The following is a 27,119-nucleotide window of genomic DNA, read 5'->3' on the forward strand; positions in this document are numbered from 1 at the left end:
ATCTAATCTTCCTATTTCCTAGCTATTTCTAAGAGAAAACATAGTTCTAAAACAAACTTACATGTAGAATACAGGCAGAGTGCTGGTGAGTTGGATGTTCTCAAGACAAATGTTAAATGCCCTCATTCTTTCTGTCCTTAAATTGATAACACAGTACCACTGATTCAGTTCAGATTACATAATTTCTTTCTGGTTCCCAGGCTAACAGAAACTCAGAGGTTAATAGCCCTTTTGATCTTGCAGCTGGTCAGAAGCCAGAGCAATAAAATAAATTATACATGTAAATTCTAGCCATTAACTCTGGCCTCAAAACAACAGGCAGAATGCCTCCCTCTAGACATCTCGGCTCCGAGTTTTAGATCCAAGAATTTCACAATGCTTGACTTATTAGCTTTCTTACAGCGAAGTGCATGGTTACATTTTTTAGTTCAACCTCCAGTACAGTCTTTTCACATTTAAGAGAACAAGCCTGTGGCTTACATTAATATTTACAAATGGCAGCATTATCTACAAAATTATATCTAGCTAGGCTGGCAGCCTTCACCTATCTTCACACAAGGTACCTGAAATAACCAACACATTTACTGAAAGGAGGAAGTTTAAAAAGTATTTTCAATTCCCACCTCAAATGGACAGAGTTAACAGTGCCAGAGAAAGGGCATATTCCCCTAAAACAAGTAATGTAGTGATCTCACACATCTGTTGGCTCTCTGTTTAGTAGAGCAGATTGTGTCAACCAAGCAGATGTCGACTTTAAAGACAGTTAACTAAATGATTGTCTCCCATAGATAGATATAGATAAAGCTACAGATATAAATATAGATATAGTCTTATGTAGACTAATAGAGACAGAAATTTAGAACATTGCTAATGGTAGTATAATTTAAGACAAATCATCTTGACATCAGTTAAAAAGCTAAAGTAAAATATCTGTTAAGGAAGAATGTAAAGATAAATTTTATAGTGCAAACACGACTCATTCTTTCCCCTGGAAATCATTTTCACCTATTGCCCAAGTTTAAGGCAAACATATGTCTCAGACAGTCACAGATATATGACTAAGGAAGAATGTGGGAGATGGGTTCCTATTGCATGCTTAAAGATCATGAGCACTGTTTTTTACTTACCGAGAGAATGTTCAAAATACTTGCTGCCCTCACAGAGATGTGATTCCTCTTTTGGAATTCAAAAGTGCCATGAAAAAGAAGTATTTTATTATTTATTTGAAGTTAAAAATGAACGATTCCATGTGAGTTTGTGGAATGCATTGTAGACCCACCTCAATATGCTTAGCATAGTGATGACATGAGGGTGGGATCTTGGCCATTTACAACCTGTTGTATTTTTTGGGAAATTAAACATAAAAAAAAGATATAAATTGGCCATTCAAAAATGCCTTAAAATAGAACAGGGCTAGAAATGCTATCATAAAAGCAAGTTAAGTCATGGAGAAAAAAACAAGAAATAAGTTCAAATGATGGATGATGGGCTGATTCAGAAGGTTTCCAGGAGGTATTAGCCTGCTATACATCGCTTGGTAACCACTGCCAATTCAGAAATAGCCCTACCACAGTGTTGTACCAAATTGTGGTGCTTTACCAAAGTGAACTGTCTCTCTGGCCTACCACAAATGCAAATGAAACACTCCCAGAGAGCAGCCTATGCTAATTAGCCATGTATCCTTCACCCCCAGGAAATGCTTGTAGAAGGGAATCATTCGGCTGTGTAAATGACCATCAAAAGCCATTTTAGTGAACATGGTCAAAACTTCAAATTCCTCCATCATTTCCATTGGTTGAAACTGCATTAGAAGTAAGTACTGGGGAGTTTATTTGACAAGCGGTAATGGGGAATCTGTGGTGTGTGTGTGTGTGTGTGTGTGTGTGTGTGTGTGTGTGTGTGTGTGTGTGTGTGTGTGTGTTTGTATGTAGAGTGATGAGTGGGCAAAGCTGTGTGTGTGCATGTGTGTGTCTGTATGTCTGCCTGGGTGGTCATGGTAGGGGATTTACTTAGGGGATAAGGAGAGGGGAAGTAAGTGTGTGTGTGTGTGTGTGTGTGTGTACATATATATATATATATATATATATATATATATATATGTATGCATGTATATGGTTGCATGAATGTGTGAATATGTGCGGGGAGATGTGACATCTCCACACTTCCCACTTCAGTGGATGCAGTATCTTTGTCACTGTAGTACTGGTTTCCGAGGTTGAAATGTTGCTAATTCCTGGGAAATTGGTAGAGTTGCTTAGTCCGGCCCATTTTAGGCCTGTAGCTAGTGCCAACGCTAGAATATCACTGTGCCACAGTGAATATGCATGTCTAGAAGACTAAGACAAAGCAAACAGAATCATTTTCTTTTGTACATGTGTCAGCAGCATGCAGAATAAATAGTGCTTTATGCTCTGGGGCGACGGTGCATTCCATATTTAGTTGTCACCTCAAAATATTTCCAGATTTCTAGGATGTAAAATGTTTGTATTTTAAAATGGGTGCATGAGTTAACTATTCTTTGTCAGATGGACTGAAACAACTGTTCCTTATATGGTCTGCACGGGAACTGCTTTATATATTGGCAACACGATTTTAAGCAAAATAAAGAATGGTTTTCATTTCCTTTACTTTATACATTTATGTAAACGTGCCTGATCCCATAACTGATGTCTTTTCATTTAACAGAGTGCAATAGAATCCCTCTTTGGCGCTTCTATGACGGGTGTTGTCTATTCTCTGTTTGGTGGACAGCCTCTCACAATACTTGGCAGCACAGGGCCAGTTCTAGTGTTTGAAAAAATCTTATTTAAGTTTTGCAGGTAAGTTTACTTTATCATTGTAGATTCTTTTTTTTTTTGTGCTGGAGATCAGAACTGTAAATGTTGTTAAGACTGTACTTTTACTGATGTATAACTTCAGGTGTGGTTAGAAGAGATTTTTACCATACTTCATTATTGCAATAATAACTTCTTAAGGATTTTCTATACTGGAAGCCTTAAGCCAGCCCAAATACCAGAGATTTTCCTCTCTCCCCCAAGCTTGGCATAAAACCTCCCCTCTGATGTCAGGATGTTGGGGTATAATGGTCACTGGCAGGCACCATTACCACAGGACCAAAACCCCTCTCTCTGAGCCCCAGGGCAGAAGCATAACCCATACTGTCCCTAGCAGGCATAGGGTGATATGAACATGTTGGGACCATCAGAATGGGGGAGGAGACCCAAAAGGAAGCCCATACCAATCCGTAACCTAAGAGAGGGAAAGAATATTGAAACAGTGAAGACACTTGAGCATCTACATTTAGGGCAAGTCAATCTTATAGGAAAGAGGTAGCTGGATAGCAAGTATCAAAGAGAATACTGGAGCCCCTGCATGAGCAAACCTTTTTCTGGTTCTAGAAGAAGAGGACAAATTTTAATGGACTAAGAAGGGGTCACTGGACGGAAAGGTATCTGATTTCCCCAAGTGCAGTTATTTTTCCTTTCAAATAGGAAACTACCACATAGTGAATTTTAAACGCACAACCAACCAGTACAGAACAAATGATTGATCTGGTGTGGTATAAACATGTCAGTGATAAAGAAAAACACTGCCTCTTGTCTGGGGATTAAACCCAGAGGACCCTCCTGCATTCCGTCTAGATGTCCGTATCAGTATCACTGGACTAGCAGGGAGTCACTGGACAGTTAGATACCTAGTCTGTCTTTCTCACTGAATGTTTATCTGTGTACAAAAGGAAAGCATTATTGATACTGCTTCTGTTACTGTACTCTGGTTTTGCCTAATATTATTGTACTCTGATTTTGTTTTGCAGAGATTACCGGCTATCTTATCTCTCTCTACGAACAAGCATTGGACTGTGGACTGCATTCTTTTGCTTACTACTAGTGGCCACAGATGCAAGCAGCCTGGTGTGTTACATAACTCGTTTCACAGAGGAGGCTTTTGCTGCTCTCATTTGCCTTATATTTATTTATGAAGCATTAGAAAAACTCTTTCAACTAGGAGAATTATACCCTTTCAATAGAAATAATAATTTAAATGGACTCACTCACTACTGGTAAGTGGAAATTTTCTCTAGGATATTTTGCAACAAACCTAAACAAGGATTCACACTTATGTGGAAGAGTAAAGGAATACATTCTGTTTTAAGTTAACAGCTTTCTCTGCAATATAAAAGCACCAATGATATGTGCTTTCGTGATGATGTGAAATATATATATTACGGCTTTGCCCACAAGATACTTTAGGTGTATGTTGCAGATGCTTGAGTATGTGGAATCATTAAATCATATTTGTGTGAAAAAGTTCTAAGGTGTTGCTGTAAAGATGTACTTAAACACACACCGTTTTAATTGATTTTACTGTTTTTTTTTTTTTTTTTTTTTAAGAATGCCTTTGCCATGCTTAGTGTTTTTGTATTTGTGCGTACACTACTTACAAGTGTGTGTGTGTGTGTGTGTGTGTGTGTGTGTGTGTGTGTGTGTGTGTGTGTGTGTGTGTATGTATATATATATATATATATATATATATATATATATATATATGTATATGTATATATGTGTGTGTGTGTGTATATATATATATATATATATATATATATATATATATGTATATATATATATATATATACATACATACATACATATATAGATCCTTGTCAGCTGATCAAGTTTTCAGAAACTCAAAATTCATATGGTCGAGTTTTTGAAAACTCAAAGCATTTGAATGGAGATCGTGGTACAGCAAGGATCAGGAAATTTACTCTTTTCTTCACTGTAGTGCGATCTCTGAGTGTTTATATATAATTTGCAGGGGGTGTGAGGGGCGGTGCATGGGTGGCTTTCCCTTTGCATAAACGTAAAAAAGTATTTTGTTTTTGGAAATTCGGTCATATGGTCTCATCTGTGTGAATTTTGAGTTTCTGGAAACTCAGTCATCTGATGTAGATGGGTCTATATCACAGCATCGAAAAGGAGGTTAACCTAATGGATTAAAAGTCGAAAATGCCACTCATCGAAGTCGCTCATGTGAGGTGGGGGGGGGGCTGCACCATCCCCCACACTAATTATATATACTAACTCCAAGATCGCACTACAGTGAGGAAAGGGCAAATTTTCCGATCTTCACTGTACCCCGATCACAGAATATACACCTCAATGAACGACATTTTCAATTTTTAAGCCATTTGGTTAATATACTTTTTGATGCAGTGATATAGATCCAGTGTAGATCTATATATGTGTATACATACACACACACACACACACACACACACACACACACACACGTATAGGGATCCCTATTAAAGCAGCAAATTAACAGAATATTGAATGTGAAAAGAACAAGACTGGAATGCCAGATGTTCAAATTAATGAAGTCTCACATCAACAAAAGTTAGAATATCGAACAGGCACACACCAGGCTAACTCTGCACTACACCAAACAACAGAACCTTTTACAAGACAGCAAGCCCCCCTCCCTGCAATCCCCCCACACCACCAGCTAAGTATATATGCCAACTCCAAGATTGCACTGCAGCTGGGAATGGGCATGACCCCAAAGACAGTTGTACTATGGTCTTGCACAATACCTCGCCTGCCTTCTTCAATGTTCTGCCTTACACTGATGTAAGGCTTTGTTAATTTGAATGTTTGGCATTCTGGACTAATTTTTTTCACATTTGAAATTGTGGTAATTTGTCCTTTTGATAGGCACCCGTGTGTGCGTGTATGTGTGTGTGCACACGCACATATATTTGTGTGTGTGTGTATATATATATATATATATTTATTTACACACACACACACACACACATATATATATATATATATATATATATATATATGTGTGTGTGTGTAAAAAGAGAGAGAGTAGTGCATATATATCTGTCTACAGATTCACTTTAGAACATTGAAAGCCCATAATGCTGAAATTCAAAACACGGAAAATTCAACACATTGATCCCATAACACTGAAAATACATAGGAACTCAGCTTGTACTATATTCCAGCACAACTATATACAAAAACAAATAAAAAACAAACCATAGAGGGGGCAAGCTCACCTGCACCCCCCATACCCCCTGCTACTTAAATGTATCAGCTCTGAGATCACACTACACTACACTACACTAAGATGTGTTATATTGCAGTATAGCAAGTAAGAAGGGAACATGACTGAGGTTACATATGAAACTCTGGAAAGTATCGCAGAGATGTATATAATAATGTGTAATATTTTAACAGTGAAGTAGTGTTTCTAAGAGAAGGTTGAGGACAGGTTTTTTGCAATTTAAACAGGCAGTCATGAAGAGCAGAATGATATGTTTGCTGTTTTGTTCTGTGTAGTGTGATTTCGGAGTTGATATATTTAAGTAGCAGGGGGTTTGGGGGTGCAGGGGGGTTGCTCCCCTGCTTATAGTTGAAGTATAATATGGTTTGTTTTTTATTTGTTTCTGTATGTAGTTTTTCTGGCATATATTAAATGTTGGTTTCCTATGTATTTTCAATGTTATGGGATTCAATGTTTTGAGTTTTCAGTGTTTTGAATTTTCAAGATTTTGGTCTCAATGTTTTGAATTTCAATGCTATGGGCTTTCAGTGTTCTAAAGTGAATTCCTGTCTACATATATGTATGTGTGTATGTGCGTGCACATGTAGATCACCCCCCTTCCTATCAAATGCAGACAAAAAATAAGTGATGAAGTTTTATTAATGAACATGTTTGTCGACAGGAAGGCATGAGAAGCTGTGAGACTGTAGAATACAGAGGGTAAGGAAATTTTCCCCTTTCCCTGGTACTGTGTGATTTTGCAGTAGGTGTATATATTGTCACAGGGAAGTGGAGGATGCAGTCCCAGTCAGCACACTCATATTCTATATTTTAGGGTCTTTGGGATCAGGAGTGATGACTCATTCCTAAGAATACTTATAACTGTCATTAATAATGTGGTTTGACTAAGTGGCATTTCCATTTAGATGATGATGTTTTACAAGAATAATATGAAAAGGGGACATACAGAAAATCAAAAATATTTTGCATAATGTAGTATGATTATTTTTTACGTGTTCCACAGCTTCTCTTGTATGATTACAGAATATTTCTGCCCTTCCAAAATAGTTGTAATATTTTTCTCTCTTGCTTCAATATATAACCCCCAACCCTCCAAAAGCTAAGATGACTGTATTTTATGTTTTATAATTTATTTAACAAGAATAAAAGTTCTGCTACAGTTATTTCTTAAATTTTAATCTGTGTACTTGAGTATGGCCATTGGTCGCAGGTCAGAGTATGATGATCTGTGCCAGGTGCAGAACACTTTGTGGGAGACTTCCTAGGAAGGCCAGCTTAGAACATCTATACTATAGTATATTGTATTGTATCTATTCATAAAAATTCTACCCATAATTTGCCAAATATCAAAATAAAAATTAAAAATGCACTTTTGGCACTACGTTTAAATGAAACATTTTAATAACTAACTAGCACCCCAACAGATGCCTTCCTGGTTCTAAAAACATACAAAATGCTTGCATAATTAACTACTTCATTAATTAATACATTAATCACAAATATATATATATATATATTTATATATATATTATATGCATGTGTGTCTGTGTGTCCCACCTCACTACTCCAAAAGCATTCCTCTTTGTTAAATACTTTCTTATAGGGTTGGAGGTCTAGTTATGGTCATCTGTTGTCTGGATTTCCATTAGAGCAACCTCCTTTTTGACTTTCTCCAGCTGAAGGTGATAAGTTTTAAGCTGTGAGGCACCTCCTAAAAATGGAGCTACTGCTGATAATGTAAGACAGTCAAGTGTTTACTTACTTTGCATAGAAGCCGTTTGAATCTGGTAATGGATCACATGGCACTGGCTATTCATGTAAGCAGCTCACATTGCTGAAACTTTGCTTCCTTGAGGATATTATGAGCCATAGCAAAGATCCACTGTTGGATTTCAAATTGTCACTCATCAGTGTCAGTTAATTGACTTTTTCCCGGAAAGGTTGGAAGCCAGCCTGTTCACTGAAAGAAAAAATGCAGTCTTTCCAAGTCTGTGTAACACTTGAGATGGAAGTGAACTTTGGAAATGCTGTACATTTTTTTTAACAAGAAACATATTTTTAACTTATCACATATGACATAGGCATTTATATAAATGAAAACAAACCATCCTGATAAAATTCTAGTTGCTAACATTATACATTACCAACCATGGTAACACAGTTGTAGTTGCAAACATTACACATCACTTATAATCTATCCAGTCATTGTCATTCAAACATTACATAGCTCATTCCAGTCCAGCCTTCTTTTAAACCTTGTTTCTCCTCTGCATGTATTTTTCCCACAATTCATATTTTGTTCCTATATAATTTGCTCTTCCTTTTTCTAAAGATTCCAATTCCAGTTGTTTTATCTGTTATTATAGTCATTACTTTTAGTAAAGTTGATTTAGACTTTGATTTCCATTTTCTAGTAATTGCTTTTTTGGCAGCCACCATAATTAGACTCAACAATGCCTTACTGTGTCAAGGCAATTCCAATTCTGTACCATAGCTCAAAAAAATCATTCCTTAGTTGCACCAATTTGCTCACCCAGTATCTATGGCAAAGCAGTCTGCAGGGAATCTTTAAAGTCTGGTAACTCATTACACTCCCAGAAAAAAATGTTTCCAGTTGCCTCTTTTTTTTTCCCCATCACACCTCCAACATTTGCTGTCTACCTGAGGAAAAATTCTATAAAAATGCCTATGTAAACACATCCAAGCAAAGATCCTAAATCATTTAGACTTTGTTGCATATTTGGTAGACATATATGTGTATGTGTATGTATGTATGTATGTATGTGTGTGTGTGTGTGTGTGTGTGTGTGTATATATATATATATATATATATATATATATATATATATATATTTATATATATATATATATATATATATATATATATATATATATATGTGTGTGTGTGTGTGTGTGTGTGTGGGATCCATACCATTTGTCGAATGACCATTTCACTGAAAGTAAAATGGCCGAGCACACTTTCGCGAAAGTGCTTTTCACCGAAAACACACTTTCGCAAAAGTGTGCTACAAAAAAAAAAAAGAGAATAATGTGGGGAAATGGATGTTGCTGAGATCGTAGCACAGTGGGGATAAGGGAATATTCCCTTTTTCCCACTGTAGTGTGATCTCGGAGTGAGAATATAAAAGCAGGGGGGTATGGGGGTGCATTCCCCCACATGGGGGGTGCAGTGGGGCTTGCCCCCCTGCATAAACGTGAGTTCTTTGTTTTGTTTTTTTTATTTTGTTGGGGTTTTTTTTATTTTTTTTTGCACACTTTATCCTCCCATTGTTTCTCTGTGAATTGCTTTTCCAGTCTCTCTTCACAATCCTTTCTAACCTCCTCTGATTGATTCTTATACTTATGCAGTAGCATATATGCTGCACTAATTATTCCTTTTTTTTTAATGGCAACTTCTGTTCTAGATTCTGCTAAAAACTCTGTCAGTGCTGGTCTTTCGTTTAAGACCCCTCATTTCTTTCTCTTTACATGTACTTTGATATCAATTCTTGCTAGGGGAAGACCATCTGTAACTTGCAATCCAAATAAATTCTTGGTGTCTTCTCATTCTGTTACCTCTCCCTCTCTAGTTATTGGCGCCCAATGTCTTGGCTCCTTTGCCGGTTTTCTCCAATAAATTCCAGACTCCTCTTGGCTATTGTCTGTATCCCTAATTGGAGTCATCCCTATTTACAGTTTTTCCTTTCTCCATTCCTGTATTGCGTTAGTTCTTAGAATACTTTCTGCTATTTTATGAATATAGTATCCTGTATGATTATTGTTGTTCTCTTTAAAGGTCTGCATCCAAAATCCCAGTTTCTCCTTGTTTCTTGAGCCTTGAGCCCCCCCTACCTGTTTCTTCACCATCATCCGTTTCCACTTTGAATTATAATTTTTTGCTTGTGCTATGTATAGAAGCCTTAACTGTAGTGCTCTGAAATACCCCTTCAAATCGGGTAATTGCAATCCTCCTTTTTCTGTAGGAAAAATCAGCTTATCCCGCTTGACTCTTGCCATCTTCCTCTCCCAGATAAAATCCTTCAGGTCTTTATTACTTGCTGTCCACAACTTTTCCTGTGGTTTATAAAAATATGACCTGTGTGCAAGACTAAAAGGACTAAAAACATTTTAACTGCTTGTTTCTTACAATGATATCCGTATTACAGAGCTTCTGTTTTCTCAGTATTTTTATTATCTTTTGTTTAGCCTTTTCCCACATATCCTTAGCTGTCACACCGGAATCATTTTAATCCATACTGCTAAGTACATCATTTTATCATGTCCCCATAAATGTGGATATTGCTGAACCAATTTGTCTGTGTGAACATAATTTAGTGCTATTGCCTTTGTTTAGCTTCATTAATTTTGTATACTGAAAAAGATTTGAAATAAAATGTTCCACAACACTGTAATGTCCCTTTCTGGTTTTGTCAGATATAAAATAATATCATCTGCAGATAGAGCTAGCTTTTCTTGACTACCATTCCAATTATATCCTTGGATTTCTGAGTCCTGGGAAATTCCGACACTTACACGAGCCACTTGTAAAACAAACTTTTATTGTAAGCGCTATAAGTAAAGGAGATAATACTAATGCATTAGCAAAACACATTTTAGAATACCCAGACCACAAGTTTAGATTCATAATTTTACAACAAGTTAAAAATGATGTATGGGGCAGCCCATGGCAGCTTCATTTAGAAGAGCAAGAAATTTGATGGCAAATAAGAACAGCAGCTCATATTCCTCCAGGGCTGAACGAATATGCCTCTATCAAATGCATTCTTAAATTAAAAGCATTGCGTAGATGATTATTATTCTGATTATTCTTTAGTAGCCATGATTGCATATAGCGCTAAGCCTGAATGAAAAATGTATATGTTTTGGGGGTTTAAGCATGATGACATTTTTGGGAGTCAGTGTTGTAGTTTTCTGCATTAAATAAATACAAGATATACTAAAAATGAAAATTAAGTATTTATGTAGCTTAGCGTTAGCCATATGCTATTAGGCATTGTTTAATATTAATGCTTTACATGAAATCAATATATATGTATGTTGGTTATATAGTTTTGGCATAAATGATATATAATATTTGATATTAAGCATTGGTTCACATAATTTGACATCAAGCATTCGTTGATATTTAGTATGGATTTTATTTTTGCACAATAAGTTTTATTATGTATATGAATGTGTATTTAAAAGGTTTTATAAGTGAATAGAGGATTTTTAAAAAAAGAATATGCCATGGTGTCTTTAAACATGGTAATTGAATAAGCTGTTTAGCAATTATTCAATTGTGTTTTAATTGAAGGTGTATATATATATATATATATATATATATATATATATATATATATATATAGGAGGTATTTTTTGTACAACTTGTCTGAAGAAGTTTGGGTATTTGCCCCTTCGAAAGCACTTACAATAAAAGTTTGTTTTACAAGTGGCTCATGTAAGTGTCGGAATTTCCGCTATCGCTCTGTTTGTGTTTTCCTCTGCTCAAGCAGAAATTATCAGAGAGGGCCCCACCCATTTTAATTTTTGCCTCTGATCCCTCATATATCCTCCTAATCAGCCTTAGAATTTTGTCAAGGAATGCAAAAGCTTCCATTGCCCCACTCATAAAGTGCCAGCTTACTCTGTCAAATGCTGTCTCTGCATCAAGATCCGCCAACAACATTGGTGTTTTCTTGCTTTCTGATCCCCTCTGGATCATCAGTGTTCTGTTAATTCTGTCAAATGTTTGCCTTCCCTCCACAAAACCACAGTGATCCATATTTGTCAATGTTTGCACCACCTTTGCCATTGTTTTAGCCATTATTGACAAACACTTTGTAATCATGGTTTAGTGATGAAATGGGCCTGTATGAAGCTGGATCTTATGGATCTTTACCCTCTTTAGATATTACAGCTACCACTGCTTTCTTCCAGGATGTTGGTACATCTACTCATTTTAAAATGCTGTTAAAATCTTCCAGATCTTTATCATTTTTCCTATCTTGCTTCCAGACTTCCACAGGAATGCCATCTATTCTTGGGGACTTTCCTGTAGATTGGTTACACATCACCATTTTTATCCCATCTCCTCCTATTCTAACTGTTAGTAATTGAGCCTGATCTACCTCTAACCTTGGCATATTTAATTCTTCTGTAAACATTTCCATTTGAACCTTTTCTTGATTTCCACGTTTCTCTGCTTTATACAGACTTTCATAGAATTTCCAAAATACTTCTAATACTTTTACAGGATCTCTTGTTATCTTCCTTGTTATAGGCTCCCCAAGCTTGGCTCAGTCCCTTTTACTTTCTGTTGCCTTGCCTGAGTAGTTGTGCTAAAAGTTTTTGTGCTCTAGAGTTATTATGAAAAAGCAGTTGCTTAAGAGCAAACTTTCTAAACTCATGCATATTATCGAGGTAATCCCATATTTTCTGTTTAGCATTCTGTAGTTGCTCCTCTTGTTCTGTGGAATCCCCCTAATTTTGCAAAACTTTAACATTGCTCAGTCCCACTAAATCATTCTTGTTACTTTATAACCATCTCTCCCTTTCTTTTATTTCCACCTTATTTTTAAACCCCACTTTAATTTTATCCCACTCCCTAGCTATACTTTTAGAAGAAATGTCTATCTTTTCTAATAGCTCCTAAATAATTTCCTCTAACCCACTCCTTAAATTGCTTTTGTTTCAACAGATAGGTGGGAAAGTGTGAGTGTCTAATTTTTATTTCATTACTTTGTGTTTTTATTTTAGTTATTATTGGTGCATGATCTGAAGTAGTTATTGGGTGTGTATCAAGACCTTCAATTAAATGCACATGTTTCTGTCAAACGTAAATTCTGTCTAGCCTATCCCAGTTTTTATATCTTTGGGAATAACATGTAAATTCAGTCCGAACTCCTAGTAATGACTTCACATCTTTCATGCCAAATAATTGTATAAATTTCTTCAAAAATCCACCCTCCTTTGTAATATTTTCCTTTCTTGCCCCCCCAACATATCTTCACTGTTGCAGATCAAATTCCACTCCCCACCTACAAGTAATATTCCTTGCTGACAGCTGATTATTTTTCTTAGAAATTTCTGAAGGTCCATTATAGCAGTCTTCGGTGGAATATAAAAACATGCCTGTGTAATCCTCATCCCTTGCCAGTAGCCCCTTATTTCTACGGATCTACCATTATTATATTTTTAATACGCTTATGTCACTATTGGTGCTCTTCTTGTAATTAATACAAGTATTATTTTGTTTTGCTGCAGGTATTCCACTGAACAGTCATCCTGAAAACCTTTCTTTATCAAATTCACATGTTAATTTCTTTCCAAGTGTGCCTCCTGTAGCATAGCTATTTGCACTCTACATTTTTAATATAGTTCACTACTCTTTCTTTTTTTTTTTTTTTTTTGTTTGTATTTATCTGAGAGACCATTGAAGTTTAAAGACATTACAGAAAGCATCAATTTCTTGAAAAGTTATTATTTCCACCTTTTATGTGTAACTTTTTGCTTCATTTTCAACTTACTCAATTATTCAAGTTGACTCTTGTGCTTTTCCTTCTCTTAAGCATTTTCTGTTGAAACATTAGAAAAGGTTTCACTGGCACAGTCTCTCTGTTGTCTTTATTACCAAAAGAACAAGAAGCAGAATCTCTTTCTGTTTCACAGCTCACATTTTGTTGGCCATACTTTTGTATTCTTTCCTTAACCTGTACTTCATCAAAAAATGATAATGTTCATCCAGGGAAAAATATTTTGAAGATAGCTGGGTACAGTACTTTGAATCTCTTGCTTGCTTCTCGACATTCCCTGAATAGTGGAATACATTTTCTCATCTTTTGCCTAGTGTACAATGAGTAATCATTCCCTACAAACACTCTGCTGTCTCCCACTTTTAGTACTTTGTCCTTCTGCCACTGTTTTGTCAGAATTACCTCCTTGTGCTGCTAAGATTGCATCTTTGCTATTAAAGGTCTAGGTTGCTTTCTCATAGCCAGGTTTGGAGCATAGACACGATGTACCCTTTCAGTTAACAATTCCTGTTGTGGAATACCAGTCCAGTTGCTTATTTGTGCTTTCATAAAATTAATACAGTCTGTTCCTTCAAGCTTGTCTGATACAGTAGAAAATCTCAGTTTCCCTGCATGCTCTGTCCTCTAATTCTGTTATTTTTAAAATATATCTTCTTGTGCAGTGTCATATTCAGACAGCCTTTTCTTCATTTAGACCTCTGAGTTTTGCAGTTTTATCACCTTATCTGAATATCTGTTTAAAGCTTCTTCCATTTTTTCCAGCCTTTAACTGTGTGATTTCATATGCCCAATCAGTGTTTCATTTATTTTAGTCAGGTCTATGTGCAGTTGCCTTATACTTTCCTTTAGGTTACCGGACATCATGTCTGGAGCTTGCACTGCTTTTTGCTGAACAGCTGCAGTACCTTTCCCAGTCAGTGTCTCTCTGTCATGTTTTGTAACTGATTTTCCTTCAGGTCCCATTTATTTTTTTTCCTGGCATCCAGGCAGTGCACTTATAGATAGTTAGTGAAATTTACACTGAAATTTAGGTCCACTGGCTTTCTGTTCTAAGTTTCTGTTTTCACACTGGAAGAGCTAGAATTAAGCTGTTACTCAATGTGCACACATCTTGGAAGTCTGAAAATGCATGTTTAAATAGCATTTTTTTCTGTGGAGTCTCTTCCATCCCTTTTGCACTGATTTCACAGCTGCTAGAAAGCTTGGCTTGAAAAGGTCAAAGCTCATCATTGTTATTTTGGTAGCTTTAAAGAACCAGGCTTCAGGCTGTTTGTTCCCTATCCACCTGGCAGCCAGTACCATTATAGGCAGATGATTGTCATCTTTTGAGAGCTTGGCTTTCTCAGAGACTTTGTTTCATCTTCCGGACTTTTCTGGCTGAAGTCTCTTTGAGGTCTCCGCTGCTGGAAAGCCTTGTATTCAGATAGCCTTTAAAACAGTCAAAGAAGCTCTCCATGTGAGTTGATATATTGCAAATTCTTGCCCCTGGTTTAGTAGAAACAAAAACAAATTCAGATATGTGTTTTGATGTAGCCATTAGATCTGTTGTCAGAGTTCCTGTCTTGGTTCTTTTGCACTTTTATAGTGTCATGGAAGTCAGAATTTGGCCACACAGTTTCTTTCTGAAGGCAATGCTTCAGTCTCAGGCTTAAATTTCATGATTGTGAGTGATGCCCTGTCTTGTCTTACTTTTAAATGCACTACTTTGGCAGACCTGATGTGCATTGCAAGACATGCTTTCTGGTACCTTCCTAAGTACAGTACTCAGCTTTAGGCACTTAAGTACACTACAGTATTTGCTATTATGTTCCCCAACACTGTTAAACATACATCCCAACCATTTTTAGAAGTTTCTCCAGGGCAATGTCTCTGCACTAGCTCCTGATTTCATACACTTCAGTAGTGTTCCACTCCAGAGTGTCCCTGTAGCTAGTACTGTCACATAAACCCAGTTTATACCCACATCTCAACTCTTGCATAGAGGCTTATGATCATGTTTCCCTCAAATACAATGCCAAGTTTACAAACCCATCTGGTGAAATTCATCCATAAAAAACTTCACAACAAAAAGATAAGTTAAATTTAGAGGTTCATATAGACATATGATAAAACATAGACATATGATAAAATCAGCAAGTAAAGGAGAGTAGTGTTCATACTCAAGTCTCATGAAGTACCTTCATGAGGTGGACCCAGTTTTTACAAAATCTCACTAAGATGACACTGATAAGTAGACTGTATTTTATATAGCATATATCATGGATAGAAGTAGGTTAAAAAAAAAAAAAAGACAGCTAAGTGCAGAAGTTCCAGGATAAAAAAGTGCCCAGGTGAACTGGTGCTAGGACTGGAAAAAAAATGACAGTGTAGAATCCTGAAAACATGGAAACATTCCTACAATGGAGTTAGGCCAGGCTCAGGGGGAGGATGGCCCCTAGTTTTAAAAGGAAATAGTAGTCCACAAAAACTAACAGGCCAAAAAGAGCCATAAAGATAACAGAGTGGACTATTGCAGATAAGAAAGAAATGATGTATTACTATTATGCAAGTAGCCCAAATTTTATGGATAGAAGATATTCAAATTGACTGAGAGAAGTTAGAGGAAAGAAAACTATTTGCACAAGAAAAACTGTCAAAAGCTCCAAATAAAAATGTGTGTTCATTAATACAACTTCATGAAAAACATTATATAGACAAAGAAACCTCAGGCTGTTTGGAAACAGAAGTGACTGATGAAGTGTGAAAATATAAACAACAAAACCTAGAGATTTTTAAAAGGTATAAGGAAGAAACATGAACATGGGGAATAAAGAAAAAGAGATTTGATGATGTGTAAGATGTATGCAAAATAGAACGCCAAACTAATCAGTATAAAAAAGCAGTTCCAAAGATATTTGAAGAGAAATATAGGCAAAGGCACCCATATATGGAAAATTTCACAATACAAAAAAATTTTACAAAGGAGAATGTAGAACAGAAAATTAGAAAAGTAAAAGTTAAACAAATAGAAGCTGATCTTACGGAATACCTGTAAAGTGAAAGCTTTAGTGTAGAAAGTCTAACACAAATCATGTCACAGTATGATGGAATGAGTCCCCAAGATAGGGAGAAAAAGGTGGAGTGGGAGACATCTGAAGAAGTATGGACATGAGAAAGAAAAAGAGATTTAATATGGTGCAATATTTATGCAAACAAAAAGGCAAAACTAATCAGTGAAAAGGGAGAACCAAAGATATTTGAAGAAAAATACAGGGAAAGACATCTGGATATGGAAAATTTTACAGTATTAAAAAAAAAAGAAAAGGGGGAAGTAGAAAAGAGGACTGGTAATGGGAGAAGTTAAGAAATAAGAAATAGAAACTGAAGTTATGGATTGCATGAGAAGTGAAGCATTTAGTGTAGAAAATAAAACTCTGGCAATGTCATAACAAGATAGAATAGTGAGTCCCCAAATTATGGAAAACGGGTGGAATGGGAAGCATCTGATCAGTTGCTACTTGAAGATAATCTGGAGCCTTCAGTAGGAAACCAGTACAAAAGTTCAGTTACAGTTGTACAGCAAGGTAAGGAACAGAAAGTGGTGGCAACTCCGAATGCAGTCAGTGTTGTGTTGTGATTAGCCAGTTAGTTCCCATATGAAAGAGCACCAGATGAAGCAGGATGTAGCTGAAGAGAATACATCACACGAAGATGTTCTGAACTTTCTGTAGAATGTCCGCAGAAAAACGGAAAACAAAGAATGTGCCCTCAGTTTAGAAGAAAATAATCTAAGGGAAGAGTTGTTTGATTTAATAACTATGGAAAGACATATTAAGAGTGATGAAATAAATTACAGAAAGTCAATAAGACCCATAATGTTAGAAGTCTGATAAAACGAACACAGTAATCAAGACTATTAACAGAAATTCATGTGACATAACAGAAGTAAATAGCATATATTACTGTGCACCTAAATTAATAACAGATAATGTCGTACCTCAGAAATACAGGGCAATATGGGAAAGAAAGGGAAAAATCAAATGCCATCATGGAGGTATCGAATAGAGAAAACTATAAAACAGTTAAGAAGAGAAGTGTCACTGGGAGAAGAGTATAGAAAAGAGAGCAGATCAACAAAAATGCTTAGAAATTTAGACATGATAAAAGCAACAAGCAGCATTAGAAAAGACCAGACTCTATCATACATTATTTGCAAATAAACTAAAAATATTAGTATAGGCAGAAAAAAACTTAAAGGTAAGCAGATAAATATAAATGAAAAAGAGCAAAATAAGCAATTCATTGATGACCCCAAAAAAGATTTATAGAGAATTGGGAAACAAAGCAAAAGGAGTAGAAATACCACCAAAAAAAGAAGAAATATACACATTTTGGAGAAGTATCTGTGAAGATCCTGTAGAACATAACACTGCTGAATGAACAGAAGCAGTAAAAGAAACCGTAAGAAGTTCAATTATACAGGATATGAAATGGGATGAAATGACAACTAGAGAAATTGAAACAAAACTAAGAAACGTTCTCTGAAAACCCCAGGCCCAGATGCATTACCCAACCTCTGGCTAAAAATATTAACATCTTTACACAAAGATTTAGCACTTAATAATAACTACTTGTAGGTGCACACCAAACAGACACCAACATGGTTAACAGGAAAAACGATACTCCTCCTTAAGAGTGAATCTGTAAGCTGTCCTAAACACTATAGAACTATAACTTGCCTTCTGACAATGTAAAAACTGTACACTGGAATTGATGCAGACAACTTATAATCAGCTAATGTTAAGAGGTTTAATTAAGACATTGGTCACATGACTGGATTGTTGAAACATTTAAGAGTGTCTGTTAAGATGATTCTTTTATCTGATGAAGTCCAGCCACTGTGTTGGACGAAAAGTGCTTAATAAATAGAGTTTGTGGCATTCTTAGCATCGGTTGCTTTTTTTATGTTTACTTAGACAATTTATAATCAGTCAGAAGAAAACTCAATCATGGCAATAGAACAAGAGTAACAAATGAAAGTCATACAGGATAAAGGATCATTTGTTGTTAAATAAAGTTGTAGTGGAGAATTGTAAAAAGTGGAAGAATCTAAGTATGGCATGGGTAGATTACAAAAAAAAGGTATTTGATGGCATCCCACATTCATGGATAAGGAAGGTGCTTATAGATGTACAGGACATACCCTACTTTGATCAGTTACATTACAGTGACTATGGAACACTGGCACTTTGCAGCTAAGTCATGATAAAGGACAAATTATTATCCCAGGGATAAAAATTCAGAATGGGGATATTTCAAGGCCACTTTTTGTCACTGTTGCTCTTTTGTCATGCTCTTAACCCACTAAGCTATGTACTTAATGAATTTAGGTCATGGTTATATACTGGCTTCCAGAAAACAAAAAAAGTGTACAGACTTCTCATCTTCTTTTTGTGGATGATTTACAGCTGAATAGTTCATCAGATAAGGAGCCGAAAGCACAATTGGAAGTGATCAAAACCTTCTCAGATGATAAAAGAATGTCATTTGGTCTTGATGAATGTGCAAAAGTAACATTGAAAGCATGAAATCTGCAGCACAAAAAAATATCTGTCTGGGACAGGAAACTAGTATAAAAGAACTTGAGCAGGATGGAGTGTCTAATATTTGAGAACTGATGAAGGATCAACAATAAATCATGAACAAATGCAAACAAAACTCAGTAAGGAATATTTTAGCTGACTAAAACTAAGACTGAAAAACAACCCTGACATCAAGGGAAAAAGTTCAAGCTATTAACCAGTTTGCTCTTATTGTTCTAACTTACAGTTTCGGGGTAATTGACTGGTCTTAAAAGGTATTGGATCATTTGGATGGGAAAACAAGAAAAATGCTTCATACTTATAAAACGATAGATAAAAATCGTGTATATACCAAGATTATGTATTCCTTGTTCTGAAGGATTTATAACCCTCCTTGAAATTGATTACATGTATAGAACTGCAATCTTAGGACTGCATACATATCTGCTGATCTGATCAGATCCAAATGTAATAAAAGTTTTGAAACATGAAAAGAACAAGTCTAAGAAGTCTTCCTTGCTTAGTTTAGCAGAAGCATACTGGTGTCAAGTGGGAATGGAAACCAAACCAGAAGTAGTTAAAAATCCATAAGCAACTGAACGTGCCAAAAACAAAAGAAAACATATAAGGAGAAGGATCAGATGAGAAGACAAGGAATGTGGAAAGGTATAAATATAGTTTCCAATAAAAGAAAAAAAAACTCCTGGAACAACCTTGTGTTGATCAGGATCTATCACAGGAATGGTTAAAAAGAGGTGAATTTAAACCAAAAGATGAAAGGTTAATGTTAGCAGCCAAGGATAGTGGACTACATACACGTTGGTTTACAAAGTCCATTGAGCATGTGGGAAAAACAGGCACATGCAGGTTCTGTAAAACAGAGAAAAATGCAAAACGAGCAGTAACATGGACAAAGGCAGATCTGAATGAAAACAAAATGTATGGATCAAAGAAACAATGGACCAATCAACACAGCTAAAACAATAAATCTTTAATAAAAGGTTAGCGATTTCACACCCAATAGGTGCTTCATCAGACCATGGTACACATCTCAACACATTCAGAATATTTAAAGCAAAGCAAATAACAATTGATCAATAAAACTGGGCATGTGATTGCTTAACAGCTTGCATTACATACTTCTACTTCTCTGCATGTTCAGTCCTGTTATCAAAATTACCCCTTCTCAGATCTTTGGTTAACAGTTGTAACACCATAAAATTAAATACATGTGTATTAGCAAAAATATCAACATGCTTGGCAAAGGTATTCTGTAGTTCTATTCTTGAGTATATCATAAAGATGTTCCATAATATGCTCTTTCAGCAACCGGCTAGTTTTCCCTATATAAAAATGGGAACAAACAGTACAAATGGCTAAACTCGATCAGTTCTGTTGCAACTAGCATATTGCCTCGATGTATAGCATGAACCCATATTGGGATGTACAAACTGCTTTAAACAAGAGATATACTTGCAAGCACTGCAAGAGTAACAAGGATACGTCCCCAAAATTTTTCCTCCAGTACAATTCCTTGGGAGGGTGGCCTAATGGTTAAGGTGTTTGCCTTACAAACACAAGGTGCAGGGTTTGAGTCTCACAAGGGATAATTGGCTAGACTTAAAATGGCTCACAAGGGCAGTTAGCTTAGTACTAACCTATGAACCAATGAACCTAAACGTTCAGATAGCTTAGTTGCAGCTTTCTTATGTTAACCTAGGTGATGCTTAGGTGAATTGTGGAAGTCTTAAAGCAAAATGGAGTTGATCTCCATCCACTCATTTCAACACTTCATCAGCCATCAAAATTGGCCAATTATTTTTAATTACATCATAAACTAATGTTATGTTAATGGAATCCTAGTTGACACACTTCTCTGTATTATTTATATCTTATCTTGAGAGCACCACTACCTTCTTAAAGTTTACAGCTAATTACTCTTTAATTATGATTGACTTTCTTGATTTGGCAGTCACTAAAACTGAAGAGGGAGGTATTAAAACTAGTACCTTTAGGAAACCTTGTAAGAACAGTTTACTGCATCATTCCAGTATGCATCCCAATTATACCTATAAGAATGTGCATAAAGTTCAATGTATGAGAATATCTAGATTTCATAATGATGACATTCTTTTGCAAAGTTTTTCAGACTTTCTTTGACTTACAGAGGTTATTCCACCAATGATCTTAGTAAAACTATGGGAGATGTTTATGGTGAAAGAAAGGGAAGGGCTCAACCATATTTTTCCTCCAGTACAGTTTCTGATGAGGTTTCCATGTCAGGACTGGATGTAGAGAAGAGTGTCCCTAGCCTGGCATCTAAGTTTTTAAGAGCAATATTTAAAATGTGCCCCTATTTCTGTGCATTTGTCTCCCCACCTCACATTTCTGTAGATCAGGCCCTATTCAAGACAAATAACACATCTTCCATGGGACCTTATAGTATCCTTCCATGGGACCTTATAGTATCCCAGGCTGTATCCTGTACCATTTCCAGCAAAACTGGCTTCGCCATTGAGCACCCTGTTCAACCACAGCCTAAGTACAGGCTTCATTCCAGCAGAGTGGAGAACTGCCATTGTCATCCCTTTGCACAAAGGTGGTGCCACTACTGACCCTGGAAACTATCACCCCATTAGCTTGACTAGTCTGATCTGTAAAGCCATGTAGCGTATTATTATGGATCTCCTAAACAAGGACATGGGCAGTCTCCAAGCACTTGGCTGCACCCAGTTTGGATTCATCAAGGGCAGATCTTGCCTGTTGAACCTGGTTGACTTCTTTGAGACTGTCACCAAGGCCCTGGACGAGGGAAAGTCTTTACATACAGCTTACCTTGAATTGGCCAAAGCCTTTGACACAATTCCCCCACTCAGGCATCATTGAAAAGCTAACACAACTTGGCATAAATCCCGATCTCATCAGGTGGATGGCCATCTGGCTGACTGACAGGACCCCCAAGGTCAAAATAGGTGCCTCCACCTCCGATAGCAGACCTGTCACTAGTGGAGTTCCCCAGCGATCTGACCTGGTACCCTTACTGTTTTGCATCTACTTCTCAGAGGTCCAGACAGAGAAAAAGGCCTATGCCTGACCAAGTTTGCAGACAACTGTAAGTTAGGTGCTGTCATTGACTCCATAAATGATGTTAACATACTGCAAGACGGTCTCACAGCAACTGACTGGTGTCAAAGTCATGGCCTTGAGCTAATTGGAAAAACATGCATCACCGTACCATTTGGCCAAAGTATGGCCCTTACTGATTACCACATCAACGTCAACTCCCTAAACACACAACCTGTGGTGAGAGACCTGGGTACTCAGGTTGATAACAATCTCATGTTCGACCATCATGTAGCGGCAGTGGTTAGAAAAGATTTTTACGTGGTTCACCTCCTAAGTAAAGGGATTGCATCCAGAAAAAAGGAGGTTATTACCTCTGTATACTCCTCCCTCATTAGACCAGTAATTGAGTATAATGCCTTGTTTGGTATACACCTCTCCAAACATGTGCACCAACTGGAAAGGTCACACAAATACCTCACAAAGAGAATCCATGGCCTCCAACACCAGTCTTATGCAGACAGGCTCAAATCGCTATCACTCTACTCGGCTTCATACAGATTGCTCAGAAGGTGACCTGTGTCTTGACTACAAGGCAGTCTAGGACCCTGCGCTACTACAGATGCTCCATATCTGTAAGTCTAACTCCTCATGCATTACCCCCTCAGAAGACCTGAATCTAATATGCAACATCAACAAAACCAACTCACTGATCCTCTTCAAGTGCAACCTTGATGAGTGAATTGTAAACCACAAATTTGTCCCAGGGGTTCTACCTTTGTCCCTCATTGACAGGGGTGACAGGCACTGATTGAGGATTCTTTTTGTGGATAAACGTTTGGCTACCTTGTAAGTGCCCCAGAGCCATTAGTCTAGCAACCCCCTGTGATCCTATGATTTGAGAGGCATAGAGTAGACTAGGCAGAAGGTAAGCATAGGAGAGAGTCAGTTGATGGTCCTTGGTGAGGAATTTTTTTGTTACGATAGAGCAGTCCCAGTTTTTGGTTTCTTTTTTATACAGTTACAGACGTGTAGATCAAATTTCATTTGATCATCAACAATAGCACCCAGGAGTTTGGTGCGTCTCCCTACTGTAATAACTGTGTTGTTAAGTGATGTGATTGTAAATGAAGTTTTATGATGAGAAAGAGATTTTGGGAGGATCAAGAGAAGTTTGGTTTTCTTGGGATTAAGTATAAGGTGATTGTCAGTTAGCAAACAACCATACGCTCCACAAGGATGGCATGCAGGGTCAAGCCAACAATGTAAACCACCAACGACCAGCAAAAAACGATAGTGAAGACGCAGTAATGAAGAAATAATGATTATTTATTTAGAATTCCTTCAAATCCAGACCGGTTTCGGCTATTCAGCCTTTATCAATGAATACAATAAAGTTTTTTTGAATTAAATAAAGCAGCCTGCATTTATACTAGTCTCTGATTACCTGGAAGCAATATTACAGCACCACCCAGTGGCTGGAGTAACAAAGTGCATGTTCTATTCTTGATTAAAGCATATGACCAGTGACACAAAAATGCCAGAGGTGTAGATATTAAGTCATATTTTTAAAGATAAAAATCAAAGCTCTGGAAGTAAGCCATTATATGACCTACATATTACAAGGTAATAGACCAATACCATAGTCACTATTTGTGAATGCATATCATAGTGTAAAAAAGCAGAAAATATATACCACTAGTATATATATATTTTGAAGGGTGATAACCACAAGTTCAAAAGAACTGAATAATAATGAACCAAGTACTGATCATATAATATATTACAAAATAAGGCAAAAAGAGTATAGTGGCCTCATTCTCAGCTATATTATAGATTATAATAAATTGAAATAATATGCTTGTAGATAATACAAGTTCAACATTGTAATTGTACAATACTCAATGTTTAACGCCAACATACCAGATACGAATACCAAACCATACATATACATATTTGGATCCTGAACAATTTTTTATCATGCTTTGTAGAGTATAATATGAGCGTTGGTAGGCCTAACCACCATTGAATGGTTCGTACTAATTCTTGATCTATATGAATGTTTGTTGTTGTAGCCATGATTATGAAATCCTCCGGTGTTCAGTGAAACTCACAGATGGTCATTCAGACCTGGGGGGAATAAACATCCAAGGTTGGTTATCCAATATTGTTCCTTGTGGTTTAAAATGGTGTGCCAACCCTGTTGGTTGTTCCTATCTCCCTGAATTTTGTCAATGATCATGAACATAAACTGGGCATTAGGATGTTGTATCGTGTGTCTGTATAAAGCATTTGTTTCTTTTTTGTTCCTCATGTCACTACGATGTTCTGTCATCCTTATTCTAAGAGACCTAGAGGTTTGACCAACATAAAAAGCTTTACATTGGCAGGTAGCTAAGTAAATAACCCATGTACTGCTGCAATTACCAAACACCCTGGTTTTAAATACCCGATTGGTGTTGGCACTGGTGAATTCTTTTAGTGTACTAACTTGTAAACAGGAGCAGCAGTGACCACATGGAAAAGTACCAATTAGTTTATCACCACTGATAGTGGTCTGATGATATATCGCACCTCCCCCTTCTCTGTTTTTGTAATGTGAAAATAGCCCTCCCAAATTCTTGCCTCTTCTGTATGACATTTGACATTGAGGGCCTAGTATTGACCTTAAAGTGTCATTAGCGAAAAGAATTTTCCAGTTGCAATTAAGTATATTTCTGACAATAGGTTGGTTCCTGCCATATGTGGTGAGAAATCTCAAGATAGAATCCTGATGAGCATGCTCTGATTTTTTTGTATTGTAACAATGTTCTCCTGTCTATGTTTTTTCTCCATGAACTAGCTTGATATATATCTATGTCTCTATATCCTCTGTCCTGAAATCTATGGTATAAATCAAGTCTGGCATGTTCAAATTCATCATGAGATGAACAAATGCGTCTGATACGCATAAATTGAGACTTAGGGATGTTGCGGATGGTGTGGTTCGGGTGCATACTGGAGGCGTGTAACAAGGTATTGTATTGAGGGTATTTTATAAATGTTTTGGTACTTAGAGTATCATCTGCGTTACGGTAAACAGTAACATCCAAAAAATCTATGATACTCCTGTTACATGTAACCGTAAACTCAATACCCCAAATGTTACCATTCAGGTACTCCATAAATTCCTTTAGATATGCTTCAACCGTCTTCCACACCATCCAGCAATCATCCAAATATCGTCGCCAGATATCGATTTCCACCATGTAAATATTGTGTGATTTGTCATATATCATACATTCTTCAAAATAGGCCATGAATAAGTCAGCATAAATGGGTGCAAAGGAAGCTCCCATTGCTGTCCCTTGTAACTGCCAAAAGCATTCTCCATGGAAATAAAAGACATTTTTGTTTAATACATGTTCCGCCATGCAGACAAGTAAGGTGTTGAAGCCTGGAGGATATAAGTTTGTTCTCTCAAGCCAGTATTGCAGGGATTGTAATCCTGCCCAGTGTGGAATACTTGTGTATAAAGATTTAACATCCAACATGCACATTAACCAGTCTGGTTCTAGCTGTGTATCCTCCAAAATTTGTAAAAAGTGCGTGGTGTCCTGTAGTCGGGCCCTAACTGATGTTAAAAGGGGTTTGAGATACTGTGTTAGAAATGCTGATAGTGGTTCCGTCAAGGACCCTATCCCTGATACAATGGATCTACCTGGGGTTTTGAAATGGACTTATGTATTTTTGGGAGAAGATACAAGATTTGTTTCTGTGGGTCTTTGACAGTAAGATGTTTAACAGTATTTTTTGTTATGATACCCTCATCCTCAGCTAGTTTCAGAAAAGAATCTATTTCTTTTTTAAAACCCCCAGTCGGGTCAATGTACATTTGCATATAACATCTAGTATCACCTAACTGGTATTCCCCAATGTTCATAACCACCACGGCACCACCCTTGTCTGCAGGTAGAATGGCAATGTCGCAATTATGCTTTAATTCCTCCAAGGCTGCCTTTTCCATGGGTGACATATTCTGGCCCAGAATGTATGATTCATTATGATGAAAATGTAAATCCCTGAGAACAGATTGCTGGAAAATAGAGACATGTTTGTTCATGGGCGGTTGAAAGTCTGATTTCAAAAATTTGAAATCAAGTGATCTTTGGGAGGTGTTGTCTGAAAAGAATAATTTCAAATTCAGGTTACGACAGAAAGACAAAACATCCTTAACAATGCTATGTTCATTAATAAAAAAACTAGGAATAAAACCAAGTCCTTTATTAAGTAGTTTAGTATGTACATCTGTCAGTTGAACATTAGAAAGGTTCAAAACATTATGAAACTCAAATTCCGTCAACTCAACATTGTTTGTAACAGCCCTTCCATGGAATTGGATCTTATTCCTATATTTGTGCTTGCGACCCCCTCGTCGCTTGTTTGTATGTCTAAAGGGTAGTGAACATTAGTTTTTTTGCTTCTGGGTGATTCTCGATAGTTATTACAGTCATTGTCTGTGCAAGACGAGTCATCCCCTGAGGTACTAGCTAAAGTCTTGTCAGAGGATTTTAGAATAGACCTAGGCCTTTTCTTGGGTTTGTTTCCTGGTGTTTTTTTAACCAAAATCATAGAATCTCACAGTTTTTAATGTGTCAAAAGGACGGCCTCTTTGGTAATCAGTACAGTCCCTATTGAACTTACATATTTTCCTATCTTTAGTTCGTTGGTCAAAATTAGCCAGATCTTTGGATAATTTACTGACCAAAGTGGCATATGTTGGTTGTGATTCATATTTCTTACATTCTTCACATGAAGCTTTAACTTCCATTAAACAAATGTCCACCATTCTCTCATAATAAGATGCAAGGATCTTGACAAAAGTCATTGATGATTGTTGGAGAGC

General features: G+C 36.7%; 1 protein-coding gene across 1 annotated transcript in view; it reads left to right on the forward strand.

Moving 5' to 3' along the window:
* The window catches only part of SLC4A7 (solute carrier family 4 member 7), a 1,497,737-nt gene that overhangs the window by 1,149,026 nt on the left and 321,592 nt on the right, over nt 1-27,119 (forward strand). The window contains exons 14-15 of the mRNA XM_044064760.1: nt 2,686-2,819; nt 3,815-4,060. Of these exons, the coding sequence (XP_043920695.1) occupies nt 2,686-2,819; nt 3,815-4,060 (380 nt within the window). The remainder of the gene's footprint in view (nt 1-2,685; nt 2,820-3,814; nt 4,061-27,119) is intronic.

This window comes from Protopterus annectens, chromosome 3.part0 (genome assembly GCF_019279795.1).
Source record: "Protopterus annectens isolate FY-2018-M chromosome 3.part0, PAN1.0, whole genome shotgun sequence".
In the NCBI taxonomy this organism is placed as follows: Eukaryota; Metazoa; Chordata; order Ceratodontiformes; family Protopteridae; genus Protopterus; species Protopterus annectens.